The sequence below is a fragment of the Elgaria multicarinata genome, chromosome 11 (assembly GCF_023053635.1).
Source record: "Elgaria multicarinata webbii isolate HBS135686 ecotype San Diego chromosome 11, rElgMul1.1.pri, whole genome shotgun sequence".
Lineage (NCBI taxonomy): Eukaryota > Metazoa > Chordata > Lepidosauria > Squamata > Anguidae > Elgaria > Elgaria multicarinata.
This window is the reverse complement of record NC_086181.1, coordinates 10,931,598-10,954,990: the sequence shown is the minus strand read 5'-3', so window position 1 is coordinate 10,954,990 and position 23,393 is coordinate 10,931,598. Positions and strand designations below refer to the sequence as shown.

General features: G+C 44.2%; 1 protein-coding gene across 10 annotated transcripts in view; it reads right to left on the bottom strand.

Annotated features, from left to right (window-relative positions):
* Positions 1 to 23,393, bottom strand: part of SRCIN1 (SRC kinase signaling inhibitor 1) — a 324,300-nt gene that overhangs the window by 51,098 nt on the left and 249,809 nt on the right. For all 10 annotated transcript variants that reach the window (XM_063138579.1, XM_063138580.1, XM_063138586.1 and 7 more), the window contains 7 exons: positions 19,414 to 19,606; positions 17,385 to 17,583; positions 13,725 to 13,818; positions 9,475 to 10,304; positions 4,147 to 4,239; positions 3,448 to 3,491; positions 1,404 to 1,582 (listed from right to left, as the gene is read on the bottom strand). In XM_063138579.1, the coding sequence (XP_062994649.1) occupies positions 1,404 to 1,582; positions 3,448 to 3,491; positions 4,147 to 4,239; positions 9,475 to 10,304; positions 13,725 to 13,818; positions 17,385 to 17,583; positions 19,414 to 19,606 (1,632 nt within the window). The remainder of the gene's footprint in view (positions 1 to 1,403; positions 1,583 to 3,447; positions 3,492 to 4,146; positions 4,240 to 9,474; positions 10,305 to 13,724; positions 13,819 to 17,384; positions 17,584 to 19,413; positions 19,607 to 23,393) is intronic.

Here is a 23,393-nt window from a genome sequence, read left to right as displayed (position 1 = left end):
TGGCAGGCTCTCCAAAGTTCAAAAGCGTCTGGGGGAGACGAGGGGGCGTGAGCCATTTGCCTTGCCACCCTCTGCACCGTTCTCCACTTTCCAGCTTCCAACAATCTGTCTCTGTTAATTATCTCTGGAACTAAGCAACTCAGAGGAAAACACAGGCGCCTCTCGCAGTTGGGGATGGCAAGAACGGATCATTGGTGCTGGATGTGCAGCCGCCATCTGGCCTTGCGTTCGGTGCCAGATATTCCAAAATCATATCCACCCGTCACCAAGAAGGGTTTGTTTTGGTGAGTGCTGCTAATGAGGATAAAAGTCAACAGAAAAGAGAAAAGAAACTGAGAGCTAAAAGATAGCAAGACTAACTCTTTTTTGGGCACGCTGCTTGTTTGCTCATGGATGCCTGAGCAAAGATTGCTGCAGAAAGAAAGAAGGGGAAAATCTTCATCTATCCTCTACTGAAATGAAGCCTTAGTAGAAATAGGAAGATAGGAAGGTCCATTTAGCTCAGTAGATCTACTAACTGGAAATGGTTTTCCTTGGTTTCAACAGGAGTTTTTCCCAGCCCTACCTGGAGATGCCAAGGAATGGACCTGGGACCTTTTAGGCACAAAGCAGGTCCCCTACCAGGGAGTGGCAGCCCTTCTCCATAGCTATATTTGGTTGCATTCCTCCTTTGTTACCTGTGCATCTCCCTACTTTACTCTCACAAACAAAGGAAAAAAGTATGGATAATAGATTTGTTTGTTGGAGCATCTATGGGGATGGGGTGTGTGGAAAGGACGCTTTGGAGATGGGTGGGTTGGTATTGGGCAGTGAATAAAATCGCTTCTGCCTATGAAAGAACTATGGAAGACGATAAGTGGTGGAAACTACCCTTAACATATATTCAACCCTCCCAAAATTTAGCCAGAAACCATTTTTAGTTCAAAGCCGAAACAAGTTCCAATGCAAGACTATTAATTTTTGTGCTTTATAAAACACTCAAAGAACAAAATAAAACAAAATAAAAGCTCTGCAGTAGCAATCCAAATTCTTTAACAAGTCAGGCTAAATTCTGAGACCAGTATATATTAGATAATTTGAAGAAATTCACATTTTTATCTTATTTTGAATAATAGATTCTTGTTTTGCCAGGCCTGGGGAGCAGCACAGAGCCATGCAGGACACCCCCCTGCCAATTGAAATTTGCATTCAGCCACCCTTCTGGCTTCTGAGGTTTCAGCAGGTACTTCCATTCACTTCTAAAGTATATATTTTCAATTGCAAGGACTAAGAACTTGCCTTTTTTAAAACACACCCACCCACACACACACACACCCTTCAGTTCTTCTTAATATTTGGGATGTGCTTTTTTGCATCCCATCGAAAAGTAGCCTAACCACAACCCTTCTCCAGTCACAGCTTACCTGCAGCTTCTTCAGCTGGTGCAGCTGGTTGCGGAGATCACTGGCGTTCTGCTGCAAGTCATGCAGGTGCAGCTGCATGTGCAGGCGGGTGATGGCAGTGGGCTGGCCAGCTGGTGTACCAGTCGTGGATGGAGGTGGAGGTCCAGGAACTGGGGTTCCCACGCTGCTTCGGCTGGGAGCTAAAAGAGAGAGACCATGTCACTCCACTGCTGAAATCTCTTCATTGGCTTCCAACTCACTCCAGAATCCAATATAAACTTCTCCTGTTGACCTTCAGAGCTTTTCACAGTCTAGCTCCTTCCTATCTCTCCTCTCTCATCTCACACTATTGCCCCGCTCGTGCTCTCCGCTCCTCTGATGCCATGCTTCTCGCCTGCCCAAGGACCTCTACTTCCCTTGCTCGGCTTCGTCCTTTTTCTTCTGCTGCCCCTTATGCCTGGAATGCTCTTCCAGAACACAAACTCAACCACAGCTTTTAAAACTCAGCTAAAAACTTTTCTGTTCCCTATAGCTTTTAAATACTGAGTTTGTTCTGACTCTATACTGTTAGCTTCACCCTACCCGGTGCCTGTTTACACTTCCCTGTGCCTGTTTGCATTCTCCTTCCCTCCTTATTGTTTACTACAACTTTATTAGATTGTAAGCCTATGCGGCAGGGTCTTGCTATTTACTGTGTAATCTGTACAGCACCATGTACATTGATGGTGCTATATAAATAAATATAATAATAATAATAATAATAATAATAATAATAATAATAATAATACAATAACTTTGACAATCCATACTAATGGAAAGGCCAGAATTATACATCGCCACAGTCCCTTTACAGACTTGCAGCCTAAAGTTGAAGTGGTTTTGCACTCTAATATCCAATGCAAAGACTATAAGGGCACAATGCCTTGTATACAAAGAATATAAGGTCAGGGGAATCCTGGTAGTTGCAGGAGAATTGTTTCTGTCTAAACATGCATAGGATAGGATTGCATCCCAAGTTTTTCACCAGATCCCCCGTCACTCTATATCCAGGAAGAATCGTGGCCAAGGGCAGCTTCCACCAGTTCAGGCGGTGTGTCATTCGTTTTCTACGGTACAGTCAGCAGTTCAAGGAAGTGGGGTCCCTATAATGACCTTATAACTCACCCCATCAGCATTCCTTATGTATCTGTCCCTCACCTCTCCTTCCACCCATGTCTTGTGTAACTGATATGGATTGCAAGTCCCTTAGGATTTGAGATCATATCATCCTAATGTTTTGTACCATGCCTAGAAAGTGTTAATTAGTCAAAGTATTTTGAAGCACCTTATGGACACAATAAAAAAAAAACACAGATCCATAGCATCTAGATCAATTTCAAATTCTTAGTCATTGCTTTAAAAACTCCACACCTTTCTTTCCTCCTGACTGTGAGCTGATTCAAACATGAATGTTTGCCTTTTAATGACTTACCCACTCAATGACGTGCACCTAAATGTATGAACTATTACCACTGAAAACCATTCAGTCTGAGGTCATGTGAGGCAATAAGAAAGATCTGTCTGTAGAGCTTGACCCGACAGCTGTGTCACATATTCCCTCACCCCACTTTGGCTTTGTGATGAAGCCAATTCAGTGTGAAGGCAAGAAGCACTGCCCTCCCTCTAACTTGGCTTTGCAACATCATACAGCCAAATCTGATCAGCTGCATAGTATCATCATGAAGTCAAATCAGAATGAAGGTAATGTTTTCTACCCTTACTCTGTCGCACCTGAAGGGAAAAATGGAACTGAGTAACAGCACTTTCTGCCGCCACCAGAACCACGAACAAGCAGCAAAGAAGGTGACTGAGTAGGTGGTTTTCATGAACACCATCACCACCACCGCCTTCCACTGTCAAGTTAAAAGTGTTCATTTAGCATATTTGGCTTAGGCCTACTTGCAACAGCAAGAGAAGATAAAACGACTACACCTCTTGTTCTACTACTCCATTGATGAACCTAAGATCACTTCCCTGTCTTGTGATAAGGCAGCCGTGAGGACATGAAAACAAGATGTTCACTTACGTGCTGATGGAGGTGTTCCTCCATTGGTTCCTTCTGTCCTTTCACTGTGACAAAAAACAAGGATTAGACTTGAAAAAGGCATCATGACGGGGAAGTGTTAAAAAATGGTATAGCAGCACTATACCTCTCTCTCTCTCTCTCTCTCTCTCCCTCTCCCTCTCTCTCTGTGTGTGTGTGTGTGTTGTGCATGCATGGAAGATGAACTTGGTAAAGGATTCTAGTTAGTAGAAAGGTCTGGTGACAAAACGGCTTTTTATACTCATCCACAAGTAAACCTGTTGACTTATTGACCCAAGAAGATATAATTTGATTTTCAGTACATTTTCATGCAAGCTACACCTGCTGAAAGTCCTTCTTCTACACTGCTATTAAAGGTGCAGGACACCTGTCCTGTTTTGCATTTGACCATGCTACCTAATGAGCTTCATAACTGAGTGGAGATTTGACGTCCCTGGCCAAAGCCCAACACTTTAACCATTATGCACCAACTTTGGCTAGTCCAAGTGCATAACCAGGCCTGGAGGAACCACTTACTGGAAATGGATCAGCAGTTGGGTAACACTCTGACTTACACTCATCAAAGAAAGGTCTAATCCATGGACAAATCTGCCACTCCTGCCAATGCTAAGAGAAGAATAGCAAGAACATGCATCCCTCACCCTTGAACACACACACGCACACTCACACACACCTTCTTACCTAGGGTTTTCTGCATCAGAGCTTCTCATCAGTGCACTCTGCACCAACCCAGTGAGGCTGGCAATCTGTTTCTCCATGGCTTCCATGCGTTCCCTTAATGAAAAGAAGAAGAAAGACGACCTGGTGAAACATGGGTCAGGTAAAGCACCAGCTTCTACCGCCTTCCCTTTCTGCCTAGTATAGGGATAGGCATCTTGTGGTCCTCCAGATGATGTTGGACTGCAACTCCCTTCACTTCTTCACACAGCACAAAGTCAAACTATGGAATTTGCTACCATAAGATGTAGTGATGGCCACCAATTTGGATGGCTTTAAAAGGGGGTTAGATAAATTCCTGGAGGAGAAGGCTATCAATGGCTACTTGTCCTGACAGCTATGTGCTACCACCAGTATCCGAGGGAGTAAGCCTATGTACACCAGTTGCTGGTACTAAGGTTCTTGTACTAGTGTACAAAGCCCTAAACAACTTGGGACCAGGATACCCGAGAGAGCGCCTTCTCCCCTATCAACCCGCCTGGTCACTGAGGTCATCCAAGGGCATGCTCCTGGTAGTTCCACATAGACCTACCCTCCGAATGGAGTTGACCAGGGAAAGAGCCTTCAGTGTGGTGGCCCCCCTCCTATGGAATTCCCTGCCTCTGGAGGTCAGGCAGGCGCCAACTTTGTATTCCTTTCGGCGCCTCCTGAAAATGCCGTTGTTCCAGGAAGCCGTCCCTTGATGACCAGCCACAGTTCACTTTGCAAATTTGCATTTTTTTAAAATCTATTTTTATGTGGTTTTTATTTTATTTTATCTTGTCCACTGCTCCGAAATTTTGAATGGGGAGCGGTATATAAATACTGTAAAAGAATAAATAAATAAACATTGATGGGAGGGTGCTGTTGCACTCATATCCCGCTTGTGGGTTCCTATTCAACAGCTGGTCGGCCACTGTGTGAACAGAATGCTGGACTAAGTGGTCTGATCCCGCATGGCTCTTCTTCTTATGTTCTTATACCTCACCATGAAGCTTAGCTGGCAAGGGCTGATGGGAGTTGCAGTCCATCAACAGCTGGAGGACCACATGTTGCCCACCCTTGTTGTAGTAGCATGGTGGTATGAGTGGACATAACAATAAATAAATGTGCACCTCATTTTAAAACATCTTGTTCTCCCTGTTTCTTGGATATCCCAGGGAGCTTAGAAAAAAAAAGCCAAAATCCTAAAACTACCATATCAAGTAAAAAAAAAAAAATCCCAGAAAAAACAGCAGATTACAGAAAAACAGCAACACCTCAGCATCTGAGCAAAGTCAATTTATCATGCTCTCCAAAGCCCTCTGGAAGAGCAGTGTCTTCACAATATGGTAAAAACCAAGGAGTGATGGAGCAAAATGGGCCCCCTGAGGACATAAGAAATGGAAAAACATAAGAACAGCCCAGTTGAATCAGACCAAGGTCCATTTTGTCCAGCATCCTGTTTTTCTACAGTGGCCAACAAAATGCTTCTGGGAAACCCACAAGTGTATGAAGGCAAAAGTAAAAACAAGGTTGAGATCCAGCGGAGGCAAACGGATATGTGAATGGGGGAGTTCACCCACAGGTACTCACAGCTAATGGTGTACATGTCCTGTAAACTTATTTTCATAACATGGAAGTTTGGAAGTGATTAACATGTATCTACAGGAAAGACAGGTCAGCACTGCCTACTCATCTCCCTAGAGCCTGGTGAAGGGGAAAGGTAATTTCTTTAGGTAGGTGGGCCCAATTCTAGAAGGGAATCAAACAATATCCCCACCCTACTGTGCCAATAAAATTTGCCTATCCTGTTAAGGTGACTGCTACAGGAGGTGACAGACCCCATTCCTTCTGGAGGTCCTGGCCCTTGAAAGGGGCAGGGCTTACTTCGGAAAGGGGAAGGGAAGGGCAAACCCAGCCACATCATATATTGCACCAAACCTGGTGCATAATTTGGCTTTTCTTTTTTAGGCTACTCTCTTCTGAAAATGTCCATCCCAAGGGCCCTCTTCAGTCAGCCTTTCTTGAAGGTTCTGCATCGAAGAGAAATTTCTCTCACACACTTTCCGGTACATTAACTTCTGACAGGACCACGCTTGTCATTCCTTTGACCTCTCCTGCTTGCCTTTCACTCTGCCCTCCCTTGCTCCCCCCCCTCTCTTGCTGTTTCTAATCATTTCTTTCTTTCTATCTTTCTGTTATCCTAATGAGCTATGTTCCTACCATTCCCCCTGACAACTCAACTGACAGCTCAGGAACCATGCTGGCTATGGAGATGTAGACATGGGAAGATTTAAACCAGAGATAAGGCACGCATCCTTTTGCTATCTAATTTGCCTGAATACATCTTTAGCCAGCCCCCTTAAGAGAACGAGGGAAGGCGGCCACCCACAAGACTGGGGAATGGATGAAGTGCTAAGCTAGCATGAAACACACATGTCTATTCCAGCTACTCAGGGTGAAAGCAGCTGCTTTTTCAGCCTTTCAGTGCTGCTGGGACATTGTTTTTCCACAATCACGTAGAAAAGGAATTAAAACAAAAGTCCCACAAAGCTTGTAAGATAGCGTTATGTTATCCAGAAATCCCTTTCCCCGTTGCCAAGATAATTTTATAACATTTACACAGAAACAAGCCTCATTCAGCCAGTGTGGTGTAGTTAGAGACGATGTGGTGGAGTGGCTAGAGTGTCGGACTGGGAGTCGGGAGAATCGGGTTCTAGTCCCCACTCGGCCATGGAAGCTCACTGGGTGACTTTGGGCCAGTCACAGACTCTCAGCCCAACCTACCTCACAGGGTTGTTGTTGTGAGGATAAAGTGGAGAGGAGGAGGAGGAGGAGGAGGAGGAATTTGTATGCAGCCTTGGGTTCCTTGGAGAAAAAAAGGAGGGATATAAATGTAATAAATAAAATTCAGCAAAGACCCTTTCTAATGTTAATTAAAAGTTTCCTGCTTGTAGATTGTGGCTGGGAGATTAGTGATGAATATCCCTTAATTGCCCCTTGAGTAGCTTCTTTTAATTGCTCCTTAATTTGAGCTGTTGAGAATGGAGGTTTAATTACTAGTTTCTTCTCATTTTTTTTTTATTTAGTGAAACAGCACTATTTTGCTATATAAAAATGAAATGAAAGAAATAATGGGAAGAAAACAGTAAGTAACCCTTTGCAGAAACAGAAACGGACATTAACTGTGTAATCCTAAACACATTTACTCAGTAGTAAGCTCCATTGAACATAGTGGGATTTAATTCTCAGTAGACTTACAGAGGATTGTGAGAGCACTTATCACACTATTTATAGCAATTCAATTGTTGTGCTTACTTGGAAGTAAGGAAAGGGCAGACATTGCAAGCAGGAAAATTTGAATCAAGGGAAATCAGGGGTAGGGAACCTGTTGCTCCCCAGAGGTTGCTAGATTCCAGTCAGCATAGACAATAGTCAGGGGTGATGGGAGTTTGAGTCAGTTTCCTGACTCCTAGCTGAGCAGAGCAGAGCAGAGGAGCTGCCCTAGCAGGTCTAGAAGGTACATAAGGAAGAGAGCTTCCAGAGAGCGGGCCATCAGAGCGAGTAAACAGGAGTTTGTCAGGGGGAGTGTAGTGGAAGAGGGGACCAAAGCAAAGAGAAGAGGGGCCTTGAGTAAATCCAGAAGGCTGCCTATTCAAAGTGGCCATGTGCTCCTGAGTGCTGATTGAAGAGGCGTGTCCTGAGAGCTGCTGCTGGGCCTGAAGGGGTGTGGCCTGATTGCTTTCAGCAGCTGAGTGGGCAGGGAGATTCATTCTGTAGCTTCCAAATCATGTGAGGTGCTGGTTCCCCTCTATTTGGTACTGGTTGGGCCTCATCTTGAGTATTGCGTCCAGTTCTGGGCACTACACTTCAAGCAGGATGCAGACAAGCTGGAGGGGGTTTAGAGGAGGGCAATGAGGATGATCAAGGGTCTGGAAACAAAGCCCTATGAAGAGAGACTGAAAGAACTGGGCATGTTTAGCCTGGAGAAGAGAAGGCAGAGGGGAGACATGATAGCACTCTTCAAATACTTGAAAGGTTGTCACACAGAGGAGGGCCAGGATCTCTTCTTGATCATCCCAGAGTGAAGGACACGGAATAATGGGCTCAAGTTACAGGAAGCCAGATCCCGGCTGGGCATCAGGAAAAACTTCCTGACTTTTAGAGCAGTACGACAACAGAACCAGTGACCTAGGGAGTTTGTGGGATCTCCCACAGTAGAGGCCTTCAAGAGACAGCTGTTCAACCACCTGTCAGGTATGCTTTAGGGTGGATTCCTGCATTGAGCAGAGGGTTGGACTCAATGGCCTTATAGGCACCTTCCAACTCTACTGTTCTATGATTCTATGATAACCATCTGGAGGACTACAAATCCTCCATCCCTGGTTAACATAAAGACAGAGTGCCCCGAATAGCTTCAAAAACACTTTGCCTGTCCATACTGGTCAAATAGCTGCCACAACTGCAGTTTTAATTTTGAAAACCCAACATAAATCAGGTCTTTAAAAAATACAGGAGCATACCCCAGAAAATACTGTAATGCAACACCTTGTCTACAACATAATCCGGATTCTTCATAAGAAGCAAGTGAACAAAAATGGCAAATCCATGAAAAGGGTTAGTGCAGAAGCGACCCTGTCGCCAAAAGAATGTTGACCAGCAACTTCTGTACAGGAATCAGAAGGTCAATTTGGATGTAAGAAAGACTTCACACAGGGATAAGGAGAGAAGGTGCTGTGTGGTTTCTGGGCATGCTGGGTGGCAAAAGTCTTGAAATTCTCAAAACAGGGAACTGAACTAAAAAAACAGAGATATGGGGTAAATTTGGGAAGATAAGGCAGACACTTAAAGGGGACGAGGGTTAGTGGGAGAGAAGTGAAGCAAGGAAGATCCAGTGAGAAAGAAGGCCTGGAAAAAGGAATTATTTGGGCATAGGGCATAGGTAGGCACCCTTTGGGCTCATGGGCAGCTTTGGCAATTTGGGAAACTGTCTTGGGCACCACCACAAAATGGCTGTCATGGGAGGTGTGGCTAGAATTAAAGGAAAGTAAACTGCCCAAAAGACTAAGTATAAGGCAGAGGTGAGTCTGAGCCCTTATATCCTAAACAACTCTTTTGAACCCACAGTTTTCAGCAGCAAGATAAACCTATTTTACACAACATAAACTTTTTCTGTGTCTTTTTCCCCTTGCCAACCAACGTGTTCTCCCCTATCTCATTTTTTCTCATTCTTAATCACCACCCTTATACTCACCCTCTCACAACCCACGTCACCATCAATAGTCTGTCCGTCTGTCTATCTGTCTCTCTCTCTCACACACGCAATCTTACCTTGTTTCCGTATCCTTGGCAGGCACTGGTGAGCTGAACCCAGAAAGGGGTCGTTCCCCAGGTCCAGGGAAGAGCTCTGGAGGCCCTGAAGAGCTGGGATTCCGTGGCTTGTTGACAGGGCTTTCCATGAAGACTGAGGAGCAAGAGTCTTTGCGGAAAGACTGGCGCACTGGCGAGGACCGGCTTGGAGACCCAGAGTAAGGGCTGTGGGGGCTTTGGCTCTGCTGAACGTCCACCAGCCGGCCATCGGCAATTTTCTGGGGGGATGACGGGGGTAAGCGAAAGCCCATCCCTGGACCATAGGTATCGCTATAGATCTGTGCATTGGGTTTATATAAGCTGTCCTCCAGTTCTGACTGCAGAGCAGCAGCTGAATAGGTGCTGAGAGAGCGGACAGAGCCCCGTTTATAGAGCCCCCCGGGGTAGGCAAAGGGGTCCCCCATCCCAGCCAGCGACTGAGTGGATGTAATGCTCAAGCGTCCCTCGTGCACCATGCTGTAGGGGTCAGCGTACAGGCCCTCGTTCTTCACCAGCACCATGTTCTTCCCAGCCAGATCTTCATCCGGCTTGACGTCGCGGCGTTCCAAGATAGCACTTGGGCTTGGTGAGACGCCTTGGGCTGGAGGCAGGTTGGAGAGCCGTTCGCCGTGGTGCACAGGGCTGCCAGCGTAGGAAGGTGGACGGCCACCACTGTAAGACATCCGGGAACGGGATGGCGAAGATGACTGAAGCACTGGTGGAGGGGAGCCAGAGGTGAGGTGGGAAGCAGGAGACATGCTGTTTAGGCGCCGGGTGGGAGAGGACTCCCTGGAAGTATAGACCATCTCTCTCTGGGAGGACAAGAGGTCAGAGAAGATGAGAATGTTAGAGTTGTAGCCTGCCCATTCCGCCTGGGACTTTGGTGAGAAAATGTAAGATAAAAGAGGGAAAAGTGAACCCAAAGGAAAACCTGTTCCGTCACTTATTCCTACGGCCTAGTTCACACAAACAGAAGTGGTAAAACTGGACTATACCCATTCCAGAATGCCCAAGTGTGGAATCATTATGTAGATGCTTCCCCATGGGGAAAAACAAATAAATCCATGAACGTATAAATCTAGCGAGTCATGAGAAAGGCTAGGTTGGAATTCTTCTCCCTAACATATTGTTTTCTATATGCAAAGCATTTCATATATTGAATGACAATAAATAATGCCGTATGGAGTGGTATAATCTTGGAATCATTTTACCACTTCATCTGCTGTGTGAAGTAGCCATAGGAATTGTGCAATTTATGAAATGGGCTTCTCTTAGCCATGAGAGGAGGATTCAAGGAGCATTGAAAGTCTGCCTGCTCACCACTGAGGACAGCCCTGCCATGGCCGGCTGGGACTGCATCGGGAATTGCTCACATTTTCAAACCTATCCTTTTTAGCTTTTCAGGATTGCAGCACTGGCTGCAATCCTTACAGCAGCAGGGGGTGAATTTTCCCAGCAATAACATATTGCTCCCTGTTGTGATGTAAAGTATTTTTTTAGTAGCTTTGTCTTGCGTTGGCAATTGAGACCCATTAGCTTTACAAAAGACCTACTCCTGGTGGAGACAAGCATGGCTAGAACTGGCTTGATCATAGCGGACTGAACTTTGGGACTCTCCTTGGTGAGTGGCCATGGGGACTGTCATGATGAATTTTCAACTGGTGACAAACCCCCTATTTCTAATGTAGCTCAACAGTTTCCCCTAGATCATCTGGACAGTCAGTTTTTGTGGTTTTAAATTGTATGTTTTTGTGATTTTAAATGTTTGTATATTGTTTTTAAGTGTTTTTATCCTATGAAAACCACCCAGAGAGCCTCGGCTATGGGGTGGTATACAAATGTAAATAATAATAATAATAATAATAATAATAACAACAACAACAACGACAACGACAACAACAACAACAACCTGTGAGGAATCTGAATAGGCTGATCTCACTTTTTTGTCCCTAAAGATGCAGCCAAAACCTTAAGCTTTTTTTTAGAATAGACTGACAGGTTCCGACAAGCTTGGGCGTTTGAGATGTAAATTTACAGTCACTAAGATGGGTACAGTCACTAGGCAATTTGTTGATTTGCTGACTAGTCCGAAATACAACCTGTCACATTACTGAACAAAACAACCAACTATCTCTGCTCTGGGGCTGGCCTTTTCTAAATTCAGATCCATATAAAAGTATGGGTTATTTCACTCTTTCTAGAGCTTTCCATAGACTGTCTAACTGGAGGCCAAGATGCTCTATGTCAGACCATCCCCTCTGCACTAAACTCTGTATATGCTCTTGTACCTAAGACTCTACTCAAGTTGTTGGTTATTTGTTCAGTCGCCTCCGACTCTTCGTGACTTCATGGACCAGCCCACGCCAGAGCTTTCTGTCGGCTGTCGCCAACCCCAGCTTCCCCAAGGTCAAGTCTGTCACCTCCAGAATATCCTCCATCCATCTTGCCCTTGGTCGGCCCCTCTTCCTTTTGCCTTCCACTTTCCCTAGCATCAGCCTCTTCTGCAGGGTATCCTGTCTTCTCATTATGTGGCCAAAGTCCTTCAGTTTTGCCTTTAATACCATTCCCTCAAGTGAGCAGTCTGGCTTTATTTCCTGGAGTATGGACTGGTTTGATCTTCTTGCAGTCCGAGGCACAAGTAGGTAACATTATACTAGATCAGATTGACTTTATTGGTTTTATTTGGAATTCAGGGTATATGTGTGATTGTTGTCTTCCTTTTGCTCCCCTCCATTTCCCACCTAAATAAACTCCTTTTTATATTTTGGCTGTGTTGTTTCAAAAGGGATTTCTCATTACAGTCTTCCCACATGAAAGATTGCATGGTTACAAAGCTATTGCTTGTGTTTTAAAGATTTTTTTTTAAAAAGGTGGTTTTGTTAAGTTCTGTGTTCTTTTTCGTTTTTTCTACATCTGGGTTGGACGGAGGAGTCCTTGGCAATAGTGCTCAGAAGGAAGTTCATCCCGACTGGTAGCAGCCTATCAGGATCCTTTTCTGGGGGAACCTTTGAAAAGATGGGGTCCACCAGGTAGTAAAACCACACACATCCCTCCCAATTCTATAACAAATTTCAGTATCTAATTCCATTCTAGTGTGGGACAATTGTAGAAGTGCATAATATACACAAAGCTGCCAGTGAAAAGACAGAGGCAAAATTCCTTTTTCTTCACCACCATATCTGATACCTCTGTTACCCTTCCAAAGTAACTGCTCATTTTGGGCTTCACTCCCTCCCTCCTCTCTCTCTCTCCTCCTTCCAGAACATACTCTGTTCTGATTAATGTCCTGATTATCATGTTTATTACTTCACTGCCAAAGCTTTGACTATCCATTTTCCTAGAATGGCATTTGCTGACCAGGACTGATGGTGCGCTCCATAACTCCTTCCAAAGAAACACATACAATTACTGCTGTTCCCCCATAAACGACTGCTTCCGTCCCTTGCTCATCCAGCCTCAACCCTAAATGCAATCAATTCCACGTCTGCATACCCCAAGCTTCAAACCACTTCTGTTTCTGCACGTACACTCTCCACACTGGCACACATTCATGTTGTGCCTGATGGAGGCTGTGGAACTACTCTCCTGAAAGTAGCATGGCTTCTGGGTAAACCAGAATGTGTGACTTTGGACTCAAATCTATAGAAATGCAAGCCCCATACTAAACTCCTGGGCCCACTGACATCCCCTTTCTCCATAGTTATAAGAAGTGCAGGATTCTCCCTATGGGTTAGGATGATATAACATGTGTCCAATATTTAAAACCCAGGAGAAATTCAAGTGTCCTACAGAATCAGCAATAAGATATGAAATCAGACTTGCAAGTGGGTCTAGCTGTAGAATTCCTCAGTCCTACTGAAGAAAGAAGAATAAAGGATCCTGGATTGGACACCAGGGTTTTACTATTATTTCCTAGAAGTTTGGCTGGGAACACACACACACCCTTAGCTCAAAATCTATAGACTTCAGCCTACAAGGAAACTTTTCCCAGCATTGCTAGTCTGGCGTGCACTAGGTTTTAAGGAAAGAGGACTTTGGTTGAGTGTAAAAAACACGCTGCTGCACATCTGCAGAAATGCCTTGCTTGCTAGGAGATCATCACCTGGATTTTGTTCAGCAGCATAGACAACGTTGGAAAGATCTTTAGGAATCTGCCCCCTTCACCTACCACCACATTCCAGTGAAAATGTTAACAGCCCCTTAGCAGCCCCTGTGCAACTCACTGCTCTTACCCGCAAGTCACCATTGGTGATGTGGGATCCAGGGAAGGAGGCATACAGGGGCTCTTTCCGGTAGATTTTGATAATGCTTCTGTCCTGGATATCTCTGCAAGAACAAAAGCAAAAGAATTAATGAGACAAATGCACAGTTATTATTCCAAGGACCAGATTAAGCACAACCATGACGGCAACAGCAACAGTGGCAGCTGCACAGAGGCAATCTAATGATGTCATTGGCTCTTGCCAGCTGCCAGAGGCCTTCATGCAGGTGCAGATCAGCTCCCTCCTCCCTCGGCATTGCAAATTTTCTACAGTAATCTATTGCTTGGGTATAGAGAAATGTGGATTGGTCCACACAAATCCTCCTATGGCTGTTGCACATGGATTTTGTGCTTGGGTTCAGCACTCTTCCTATGAGTTACACTCACCCCTGGATTTCAGCACTTGCTAGTAAGTTTGGGGTTGAATTCCCAAGGCTCGCATCAAAGGAACCTTGTAAGACTACGAACAGAGATTCTCCCAAAGGCAGAAAAGTGGCTGCTCTCTGATCTATCAAACTAGCTTAGAGGGGGGGATATGGGCTACAGAGATGTATAGAAAGGTTGATAAAGCAAGGATGACTAAGGAACAGCTTGACAGAGGTGACTAACAATTATGTATAGTACAGAGAAGGTGGCTAGAACTATGTGCTTCTCCCTTTCTCATAACACTAGAACGCAGCATCACCTAATTAAATTGATTGGCAGTAGATTACAGGCAGACAAAAGGAAGTGCTTCTCCATACAACACATAATTAATGGAAGGAATCAGTTGCCACAAGAGGTGGTGATGACCACTGGCTTAGATGGCTTTAAAGGGGTTTTTGACCATTTATGGAGGGCAGTTTTATAACTAGTAGTCAAAACTGCTAAATGGAGCCTCCAGTTCAGAGGCAGTCAACGTCTGAATAGTAGATGCTGGAGACAAGTAAGAGGGGAGGACTGTTGTTTTCCTGGCCTGCATATGAACTTCCCAGAAGTGTCTGCCTGGCCACTGTCAGAGACAGAATGATGGAGCAGCCAGTATGATCCAGCAGAGCCCTTATATCCTTAACAACTTGAACAAGAAGGAATAGAAGACCAGAGCAGAATGTTAACAACAAGTATCTAGCCAAAGTGTATTTTTAATGAATGTCTTACTGAAATACATATATATTTTCCTACCCACCACTCCAACCAGCCTCCTACAGTTTTACAGAGAAAAGGAAAAACAGCACTTTATCCTGCACTAATGAGGCTTCATTTGAAGTAATGTGTTAGTTTCTGGGAGCTGCACTTTAAGAAGGATGTCGACAAATTGGAATGGGTTCAGACAGGGTAGGGATGTGCGAAGCAGTAAAACTGGAGCGTGCCAGCATCCTCCGAATTCCTTCTCAAAGCTCGTTCTGACTCAAGTCCCTATCAGATTGCAAGGTTTGTCTGTTTTTTCTTTTTGTATGACAATCCATGTGTATTTCTGTGCATATTTTTCCAAAGATATGCATCAGTTGTGCACATTTTTGAAATGTATGCATTTTACTCCTATTGATTAAAGCGTATTTGCTTTTCATGTGCATTTTTCAAACATACGCATGCTGTCAAATGCAAATCACAGTGCAAGCTAGGAAATGTACGGACTTCAACCACAGATTGCATCCAACTTCATATTCCGTCTGGAAGGTGCAAACTGGATAAACTCCTGATCAAAAGCAAACTGAAGGAATTTCTTATACATTCCTACTTCAGAGGAGGGCAGGGTTATGGAAAGCAGCTCCTGAAAGAAGAGGTGGATGGAACTGAGTATGTTCAGCCTGCAGAGGAGACATGATGGCACTCTTCAAATGCCTGAAGGGTTGCCACACATAAGAGGGCAAAGACTTGGGCCTAATCTACACCAGGAAGGATATTCCACTATGAAAGCAATATGAAAGTGGTATATAAAAGGCAGGAGCCACACGACTGCTTTATAGTGCAGTGACAATTGTTGCGGCCCATTGACACATACTATATATCGCTTTCATACCATTTCATAGTGCAATATCCTGCTTGGTGTAGATTAGGCCTTGTTCTCTGCTCCCCTAGAGAGCAGGACTAGGTTGAATGGGCTTAAGCGATAGGAGTGAAGATTTTGTCTGAATGTTAACAGAAATGTATTGATGGTAACAGCAGTTCAACAATGAAACTTAGAGGGGTGTTGGGCTCTCATAAGAACACAAGAGGAGCCCTGCTGGATCAGACCAAGGGTCCATCTAGCCCAGCATTCTGTTCACACAACAGCCAATCATCTTCTTGTGGGAAACTCACAATTTGGACAAGCGTGCGATGACATTCCCCTGCCCGTGTGCCCCAGAAACTGGAGTGCACAGGCATATTCACCTGATATTGGAGGTAGCATAGAGCAATCAGGACTGATAGCCATTAACAGCCTTATACTCCATAAATTTTTGCAATTCCCTTTTACAGCCATCCAAATTGGTGGCCATCACTACATCTTGTGGAAGTGAATTCCATAGTAACTACACACTGTGTGAAGAAGTACTTCCTTTTATCTGTCCTGAATCTCCCAACAGTCAGCTTCATGGGGTTCTAGTATTTTGAGAGAGGGAGAAAAATGTCTCCTTTTCCACATTCTCCTCACCATGCATAATTTTGTACACCTCTATCATGTCCCCCCTTACCCTCCTTTTTTCCAAGCTAAACAATCCCAGCTGTTGTATCCTTCCCTCATAGGGGAGATGCTCCAGCCCCTCAATCATTTTAGTTGCCCCTTTCTGCATTTTTCCAGCTCTACAATATGGTGAGCAGAATTGTGCACAGTATTCCAAGTATCTCCTTCGCTGGAGGTCTTCAGGCAGAGACTGGGTAGCCAACTTCTGGGAATGATGTAGCTCTGGGTTTCCTACATCGAGCTAAGGGTTGGACTAGATGGCCTCCAAGGACCCTTCCAACTCTAGGATTCTAACAGGGGGCAGAGGCAGCACTATCTGGCCACAGCTAGAAACATAGGAGCTTGGGATATAGCTATTAATGATATGGGATATAGCTATTAATGATAAATTAACAAGTAATATTAAATGGAGAAGAGGTATAGCTAAATCAAATGATTTTGAAGGAATTTGGAAACAGTTCCTAATATTTGTGTTTTCAAAAGGAAGTGGGAAACCACCAGCAGAAGAAAGTATGAGATTCTGGAATCAGGAATGAGATCCCGAGGTGGGGGGTGCACTTGTAGGTTATTTTGATTATGTTATTAAGATAAGATTTTGTATTCAAATTGAACATTATGCAGTATGTTGTTGTTGTTGTTGTTTTTATGTGAATGTAAATGTGTATGTTTAAGTATTGTAGAAAATAATATATATATATATATATAAAAAAAAAGAAACATAGGAGCTGCTGTATTCTGAGTCAGACCATTGTTCTATTTAGCCCAGTACTGTCGGCACTGCCTGGCAGCGGCTCTCCAGGGTTTCAAGCAAGATTCTTCCCTAGTCCTACCTGGAGAAGCCAGGGATTGATCCTGAGACCTTCTGCATGCAAAACAGGTGCTCTACCACTGAGCCACAGCCCCTCTCTCAAAGATAGTTCTCTGCACAGTAGTTACCGTCATGCTCCCACCAAAGATGTAGTGCCTTCAGTGAGGCATACTTCTCACCTGACATCCTCCAGCTCGTAGAAGACATTGCGGGATTCGTCCTTGATCAGGATGGCAGTGTTGGGGGACTTGAGCATGCCCATCGTCAGCTTCTGAGGAAACATGTGGACGATGAGGGCGTGCAGAGTATCCATGCTGCTAATTTCGTGGGTGATGTGAACTCGCCTCGTCTCATCCCCAAACTGCAGGAAAAGGATGCCTAAGGAAATGGAGGGTTATGGGGAAGGACAGGGGAGGGGAGGAAGGAAACAAGTCAAGAGATGCAGAACACTGACAATCAACCAATGCTCACAACAGTGCAACTGCGAGACTCTTCTTTAGGTGTGGGCATGTTAAAATATAGTCAAAGAGTCAGAATGACAAACAGAACCATCTACCCTCAGATATGATGAGCCCCACACTGACTGTGATCTCAGGGCATGGGCAGTCTGCTAAATGTTCGCCAAGACGTCTGCCTGATTCCCAAATCATGTTGTTTGTTCAGCGTTACATGCAAACTGGGAGCTCTGGTTTGTTTCTCTCCCAAGGCTTTCTCCGCTGTGGCACCCCGGTTGTGGAATGAGCTCCCCAGAGAGGTCTGCCTGGAGCCTTCACTACTCCTTTCGTCACCAGCTGAAGACCTTTTTATTCTCTCAGTATTTTAAGACTTAATTTTAACTTAAATTTAAATTTTACTGTTTTAACTCTGTATTTTAATTTTATATCAATTTTGCTGCGTGGTTTTTATCCTGGTCGTGCTTTTTATACTGTATTTTGTATTTGTGCTTTAACCTGTTGGTTGTTTTATTATGGTTTTAATTTTTGTGAACCGCCCAGAGAGCTTCGGCTATTGGGTGGTATAAAAATGTAATAAATAAAATAAAATAAATAAAAAATAAACCACAACTCTGGCGTATTGGGGGAGAGACAAACTAGAGCTCCCATCCAGATGTAATGTTAAATAAGCCACAGACAGAAGATCCATGATTTGTTTAGCTGCTCCCCTGCTTGCAGCGGGAGTGATCAGGCAGCAGGCACAAATTTGCTGCTCATCAACGATAACTCTGGGTTCCGCTGGAACCTTGGCCGGTCATCACATGTGCACTAGGACTCCGAGATCCCATCTCTAAGGAACTCCATCTGTGCCCATCTCCCCTTGGACTTCGGGGATAACTAAAGACCTTTTCAATGCATCAGGCTTATGGGAGTAGCTAGAGGAGCGACTTTGAAGTGCCATTTTGATCCCCCTGCTGCTATTAGTTCAAAAAGGAGTTTAAATGTATGTGTCTTCAATTGCACAATGTTTGGTATATTTATTTAGATTTTAAACCACATTTCTGTCAACAAGCTTTTTTTTTTAAAAAAAAGGCAAGTTATAATTCTGCTGAAATACACAAACCTTGCTGAAATTAAGTGTTTAAGGATAAATAAGTAAATTAATATATGCAGTCTGTATGAATCTGCTCTTACACTGAATGAGACCATTGGTCCCTTTGTTCCATAGCATAGTCTGCTCTGACTGACAACATCTCTCTATAGCAGCCTTCCTCAACCTGGAGTCTTCCAGATGTGTTGGGCTACAATCATTATCATCTCAAGCTGCCATTGTCATTGGGGGGATGGAAGTTGTAGTTTGACACACCTGGATCTCACCAAGTTGGAGAGGGCAGCTAAGGTCCCAGGCAGAGGTCTCTCCCAGCCCTGACGCCTGAGATATGTTTACCTGGAGATACCACAGATTAAACCTGGGAGATCTTCCTTGAACTGATGGCTCATGCCCTAAAAGGCCATGTGAGTTCTCACATTCTCTGAGGCTCAAAATCAGGTCCTTTAGATCATGAGGCCGACACACGGCCTACTGAGCATGTGCCAGAGAGCAGGTGCACCGCAAGACGTGCTTAAAGCAAAACAGCTCCAACCGCACATCCTTTCCGAGAGTAGCACAAGAAAGGCTCCACGAGGGTAACTGGAAGGTCCCCTTTCACACACAAAAAAGGGTGTGTGGGTGTCTTCTTTCTTTGCTTGAGCAGCAATTCCCAAGAGATTTTACCTGGAGACCGGAGCTTTGTTTGGCTGGTGGAACGTGACAAAGGCAAGCTTTGCCGGAAGCGATTCATCCTGTTGAAGCCAATGGGCAGCTCAGCTTCAGACATGGTTTCCAGAGACTCCGCTGAAGCAAAGGAAAGTTTGGCTTGATCGGCCAGGCCAGGCTGAGAACCCTGAGAGTGCCGGGAGCTTCGGGTCTGAAAGGCAGAGAGAGAGAAATGTTATCTCAGTCAGGAATGTACATTTTCTATCTATAAGAGGCACTGAATGCAGACTTGGAATGTGTCACCTCTTCCCCATCACTTTTTTCTGGTAACCTAAGGATTAATCTCCTGCTCTGCAGGAGATGTATCAGGCTGTTGGGAAATGGAGTTGTTCAATATTAAATGTAAATGCATAGCAGAAAGCGGTGTCAGGTTTGTGCTCTGCATCTTCTTTGTAAGACTAGGCCCAGGTTACAATATTTGACAATAAAGGTAGAGGTTTTCCACTTTTTCTTAAGACACAGTGGGGATCCCAGACCCAGCTTAAAATTCTTGCTTAAAAGAATCATATACTTTTCCTAGAGTGCTTCCAGATGAGGATTTTATCACCCTGACTCATTGACATAATTTTATGGGGGTCCAGACAATGACATCTTCAACACTGTAATGCTCCTGTGATTTCCCACTGTTTCTTACCACTCAGAATAGCTATACAATGTCTTTTGATTGGTAGTGCTAAAATGTTAGAGAAAGCCATTTTGGGGGTAGAGTGCGATGCATTTTCCTAGGCTCGGCCTTCTGGGCTTTGTTTTAGTTACCGCTGCGGTATCCGATATCGTCTGCGGAGGCAGCCAACTTGAGCCAGTTCACTGATTTTACGGGGAATTTGTACATTTTTGGAAGGTTCTGCAATTTGCACAATTTTGGCTGTAATTTGGGCAAATTGCAGAACCACCCCCACCCCCACTCCCGCAAAGTGCAAAACAATCAAAGAGCCCAGAGCTTGGCTTGCAGAAGTCTGTCGAACCAAAAAAGAAGAAGAAAAGAACTGGATTTCCCAGTAATGGACATCTCTAGGTAGGAATCATCTGCCTGGAAGCACTCCTAGTTACATGATCATGAAAAGGCTTAGTGCAAAAACACTCCAGAAATATTTTTCTGGAAAAACAGATGCACAGACACCAAACCCCAAGGATATCTATCCTAATTTCTGTCAATAAATATAGAGATCAGAAGTACAGTTACAAGCTTTAGCCTGTTTGGTTGGTAGATTAATCAACTAATGCTTTACTAAATTAATTGATAGGGGGCTGATTAATTTCAGTCAGTGGAGCTTTGCATTAACAGAATGCTTGCTAAATTTTTAAGGCTATTTTAGTGTAATAGGGACTCGATAAGAATTATTAAATGTGGCCTTTTCTTCTAACAACAAGAGTTGTTTTGTTAAAAGAATTAAATAACTTGTATGCTTCCTTCCAGATCTCAGGAAAAAAAGCACCGTAAATGGAGGTTTTGGCACGATGAAAAATTATAAAAATGTAATCAATTAGATGACTGGCTTATTAAAAGGCAGATGATTAATCAAGTGAAGATGCCTTAATTGGTCAACAACCCTCATTGGAATAAGCTTCTGCCTCATAGGAAAAGTCCACCTCAATTAATCTAGTAGCCAAATGTTCATCCAATTTGTTCTTAAAGAGACCTGGTGATGAAGATTACATACCATCAAACAGACACATGCACTACTCATTCCTCTTAGCAACCTGTTCCAGCATATCATCAGCGTTATAGTTGGCTTTTATCTATTTTTTAGAATGTAAGCCTATGCGGCAGGGTCTTGCTATTGTTTTACTCTGTACAGCACCATGTACATTGATGGTGCTATATAACATAATAATAATAATAATAATAATAATAATAATAATAATAATAATAATAATAATACAACCATCACTTCTCTTTCTTAGCTTCTTTTGGTCCCTATAACTTCCTGTCTTTCTCTCTTTCCTCTATGCCACCTTTCTAATTTATTCAAGGTGCCTTTCAAAAATAAATGGTGATGATGCTTTGCATTTACAGTCCAGATGCTCAAAGCTCAGCAGAGAAAATCCTTGTGGATAGGTGCTCCAGTCTGCCATGTAAGCAAGCCGGCTGGGACATTTACCTGAGGGTAGATCGACTCTACTGGTAGAAAGGACCCTAATTAACTTAATATGTAGGACTCTTTCCTCACAAGAACATAAGAAGATCCCTGCGGGATCAGATAAAACTTCAATCTAGTCCATCAACCTTAGGGTGACCACATGGAAAGGAGGACAGGGCTCCTGTATCTTTAACAGTTGTATTGAAAAGGAAATTTCAGCAGGTATCATTTGTATATATTTATTTATTTATTTATTTAAGCATTTTTATCCTGCCATTCAGCCAAAAGAGGCTCTCATGGCGGCTTACAAAAATATTTCTTGACATATATGGGGAACCTGGTGGAATTTCCTCTTCATCACAACAGTTGAAACTGCAGGTGCCCTGCCCTCTTTTAAATCCGGTCACTCTAGTATAGCTCCTGCACCTTTAACTGTTGCGATGAAGAGGGAATTTCACCAGGTGCTGCATGCATACAAATGACACCTGCTGAAATTCCCTTTTCTATGCAACTGTTAAAGATACAGGAGCCCTGTCCTCCTTTCTATATGGTCACCCTAATCAACCTGCTTCCCACACTGACCAACCAGATGCCTATGAGGAGGCCACAAGCAGGACATGGAAGCAATACACCTCTCTCCTGTTCTTGTTGCTCCTTTGCAGCTAGTATACAATTACTGTCTCTGAACCACGAGGTTGCATTTTTTCATCATGGGTTGCATCCAATTGTGTCCTTCTGCCACATTTATTTGCCCTTTTCCTGCAGCCTCCCCCCTGCCAACCGCATGTGCCCCTAAATCTGCTTTGGAGGGCTGGAGGATGCCTCCAGAGCAGTTTTGGGAGTCCTGGGGGTGGGCGGGGTAGAGGATGGGAAGAGAAAGGATACTCCTGTCATGGGAGTGGAAATCCATTTGTGTCGCGTTGGGTTTAGTCCCATGGCTAGTAGTCATTGATAGAACTCTCCTCCATTAACATGCCTAAAGGCACAATCCTATGGCTGTTTAGACAGGAAAAAATTTGTACAACTGCCAGCATTCTCCAGCCAGTCATGCTGTAATTTCTAAGGCAAAACAGGATAGAGGAGCAGTTTTTTCTACCCATACCCCACCTCATCAGTTTCTTGCAGCTCAAGCTACCATTGTCTTTAAAGCATCGGACAGGAGGGCAGGGGCTGCCAATGTGCAGATCTACTTGCAAGTAAGCCACCCAACATGTCATTTCTATGGTCCTCTCCAAAATATCACTGAAGCCTCACTAAAATTGCAAGGAACTTTGCAGGAGAGCAAAGTTATGCTACAGGCAGTAGCTGGCTGCTCTGTCGTTGCCTCCTCTTCCTCCTGCTGCTCTCCAGTTGGGGAATAAAGCAGCCTGCAGCCACTTGCCTGAGACATGGAAAGGTTAAACTATGGAATTCACTGCCGTAAGATGTAGTGATGCCCACCAATTTGGATGGCTTTAAAAGGGTATTGGAAAATTTCATGGAGGAAAAGGCTATCCATGGCTACTAGTCCTGATGGCTATATGCCACCTCCAGCATCAGAGGCAATATGCCTATATGCACCAGTTGCTGGGGAACATGGGTGGGAGGCTCATGTCCTGCATGTGTTGGCTGGCTGGCCACCATGTGAACAGAATGCTGAACTAGATAGACCCATGGTTGGATCCAGCACAGCATTTCTTATGCTCTTAAGGCTCCCCGGCTTGGTTACAGGCCACTCCGGATGCTTCCAGACACAGAACTCCTAGTGCTACCAATCAAAAGAGCCAGTGTGGTGTAGTGGCTAAAATATTAGACTGGGAGTCGGGAGATCCGGGTTCTAGTCCCCACTCGGCTATGGAAACCCACTGGGTGACTTTG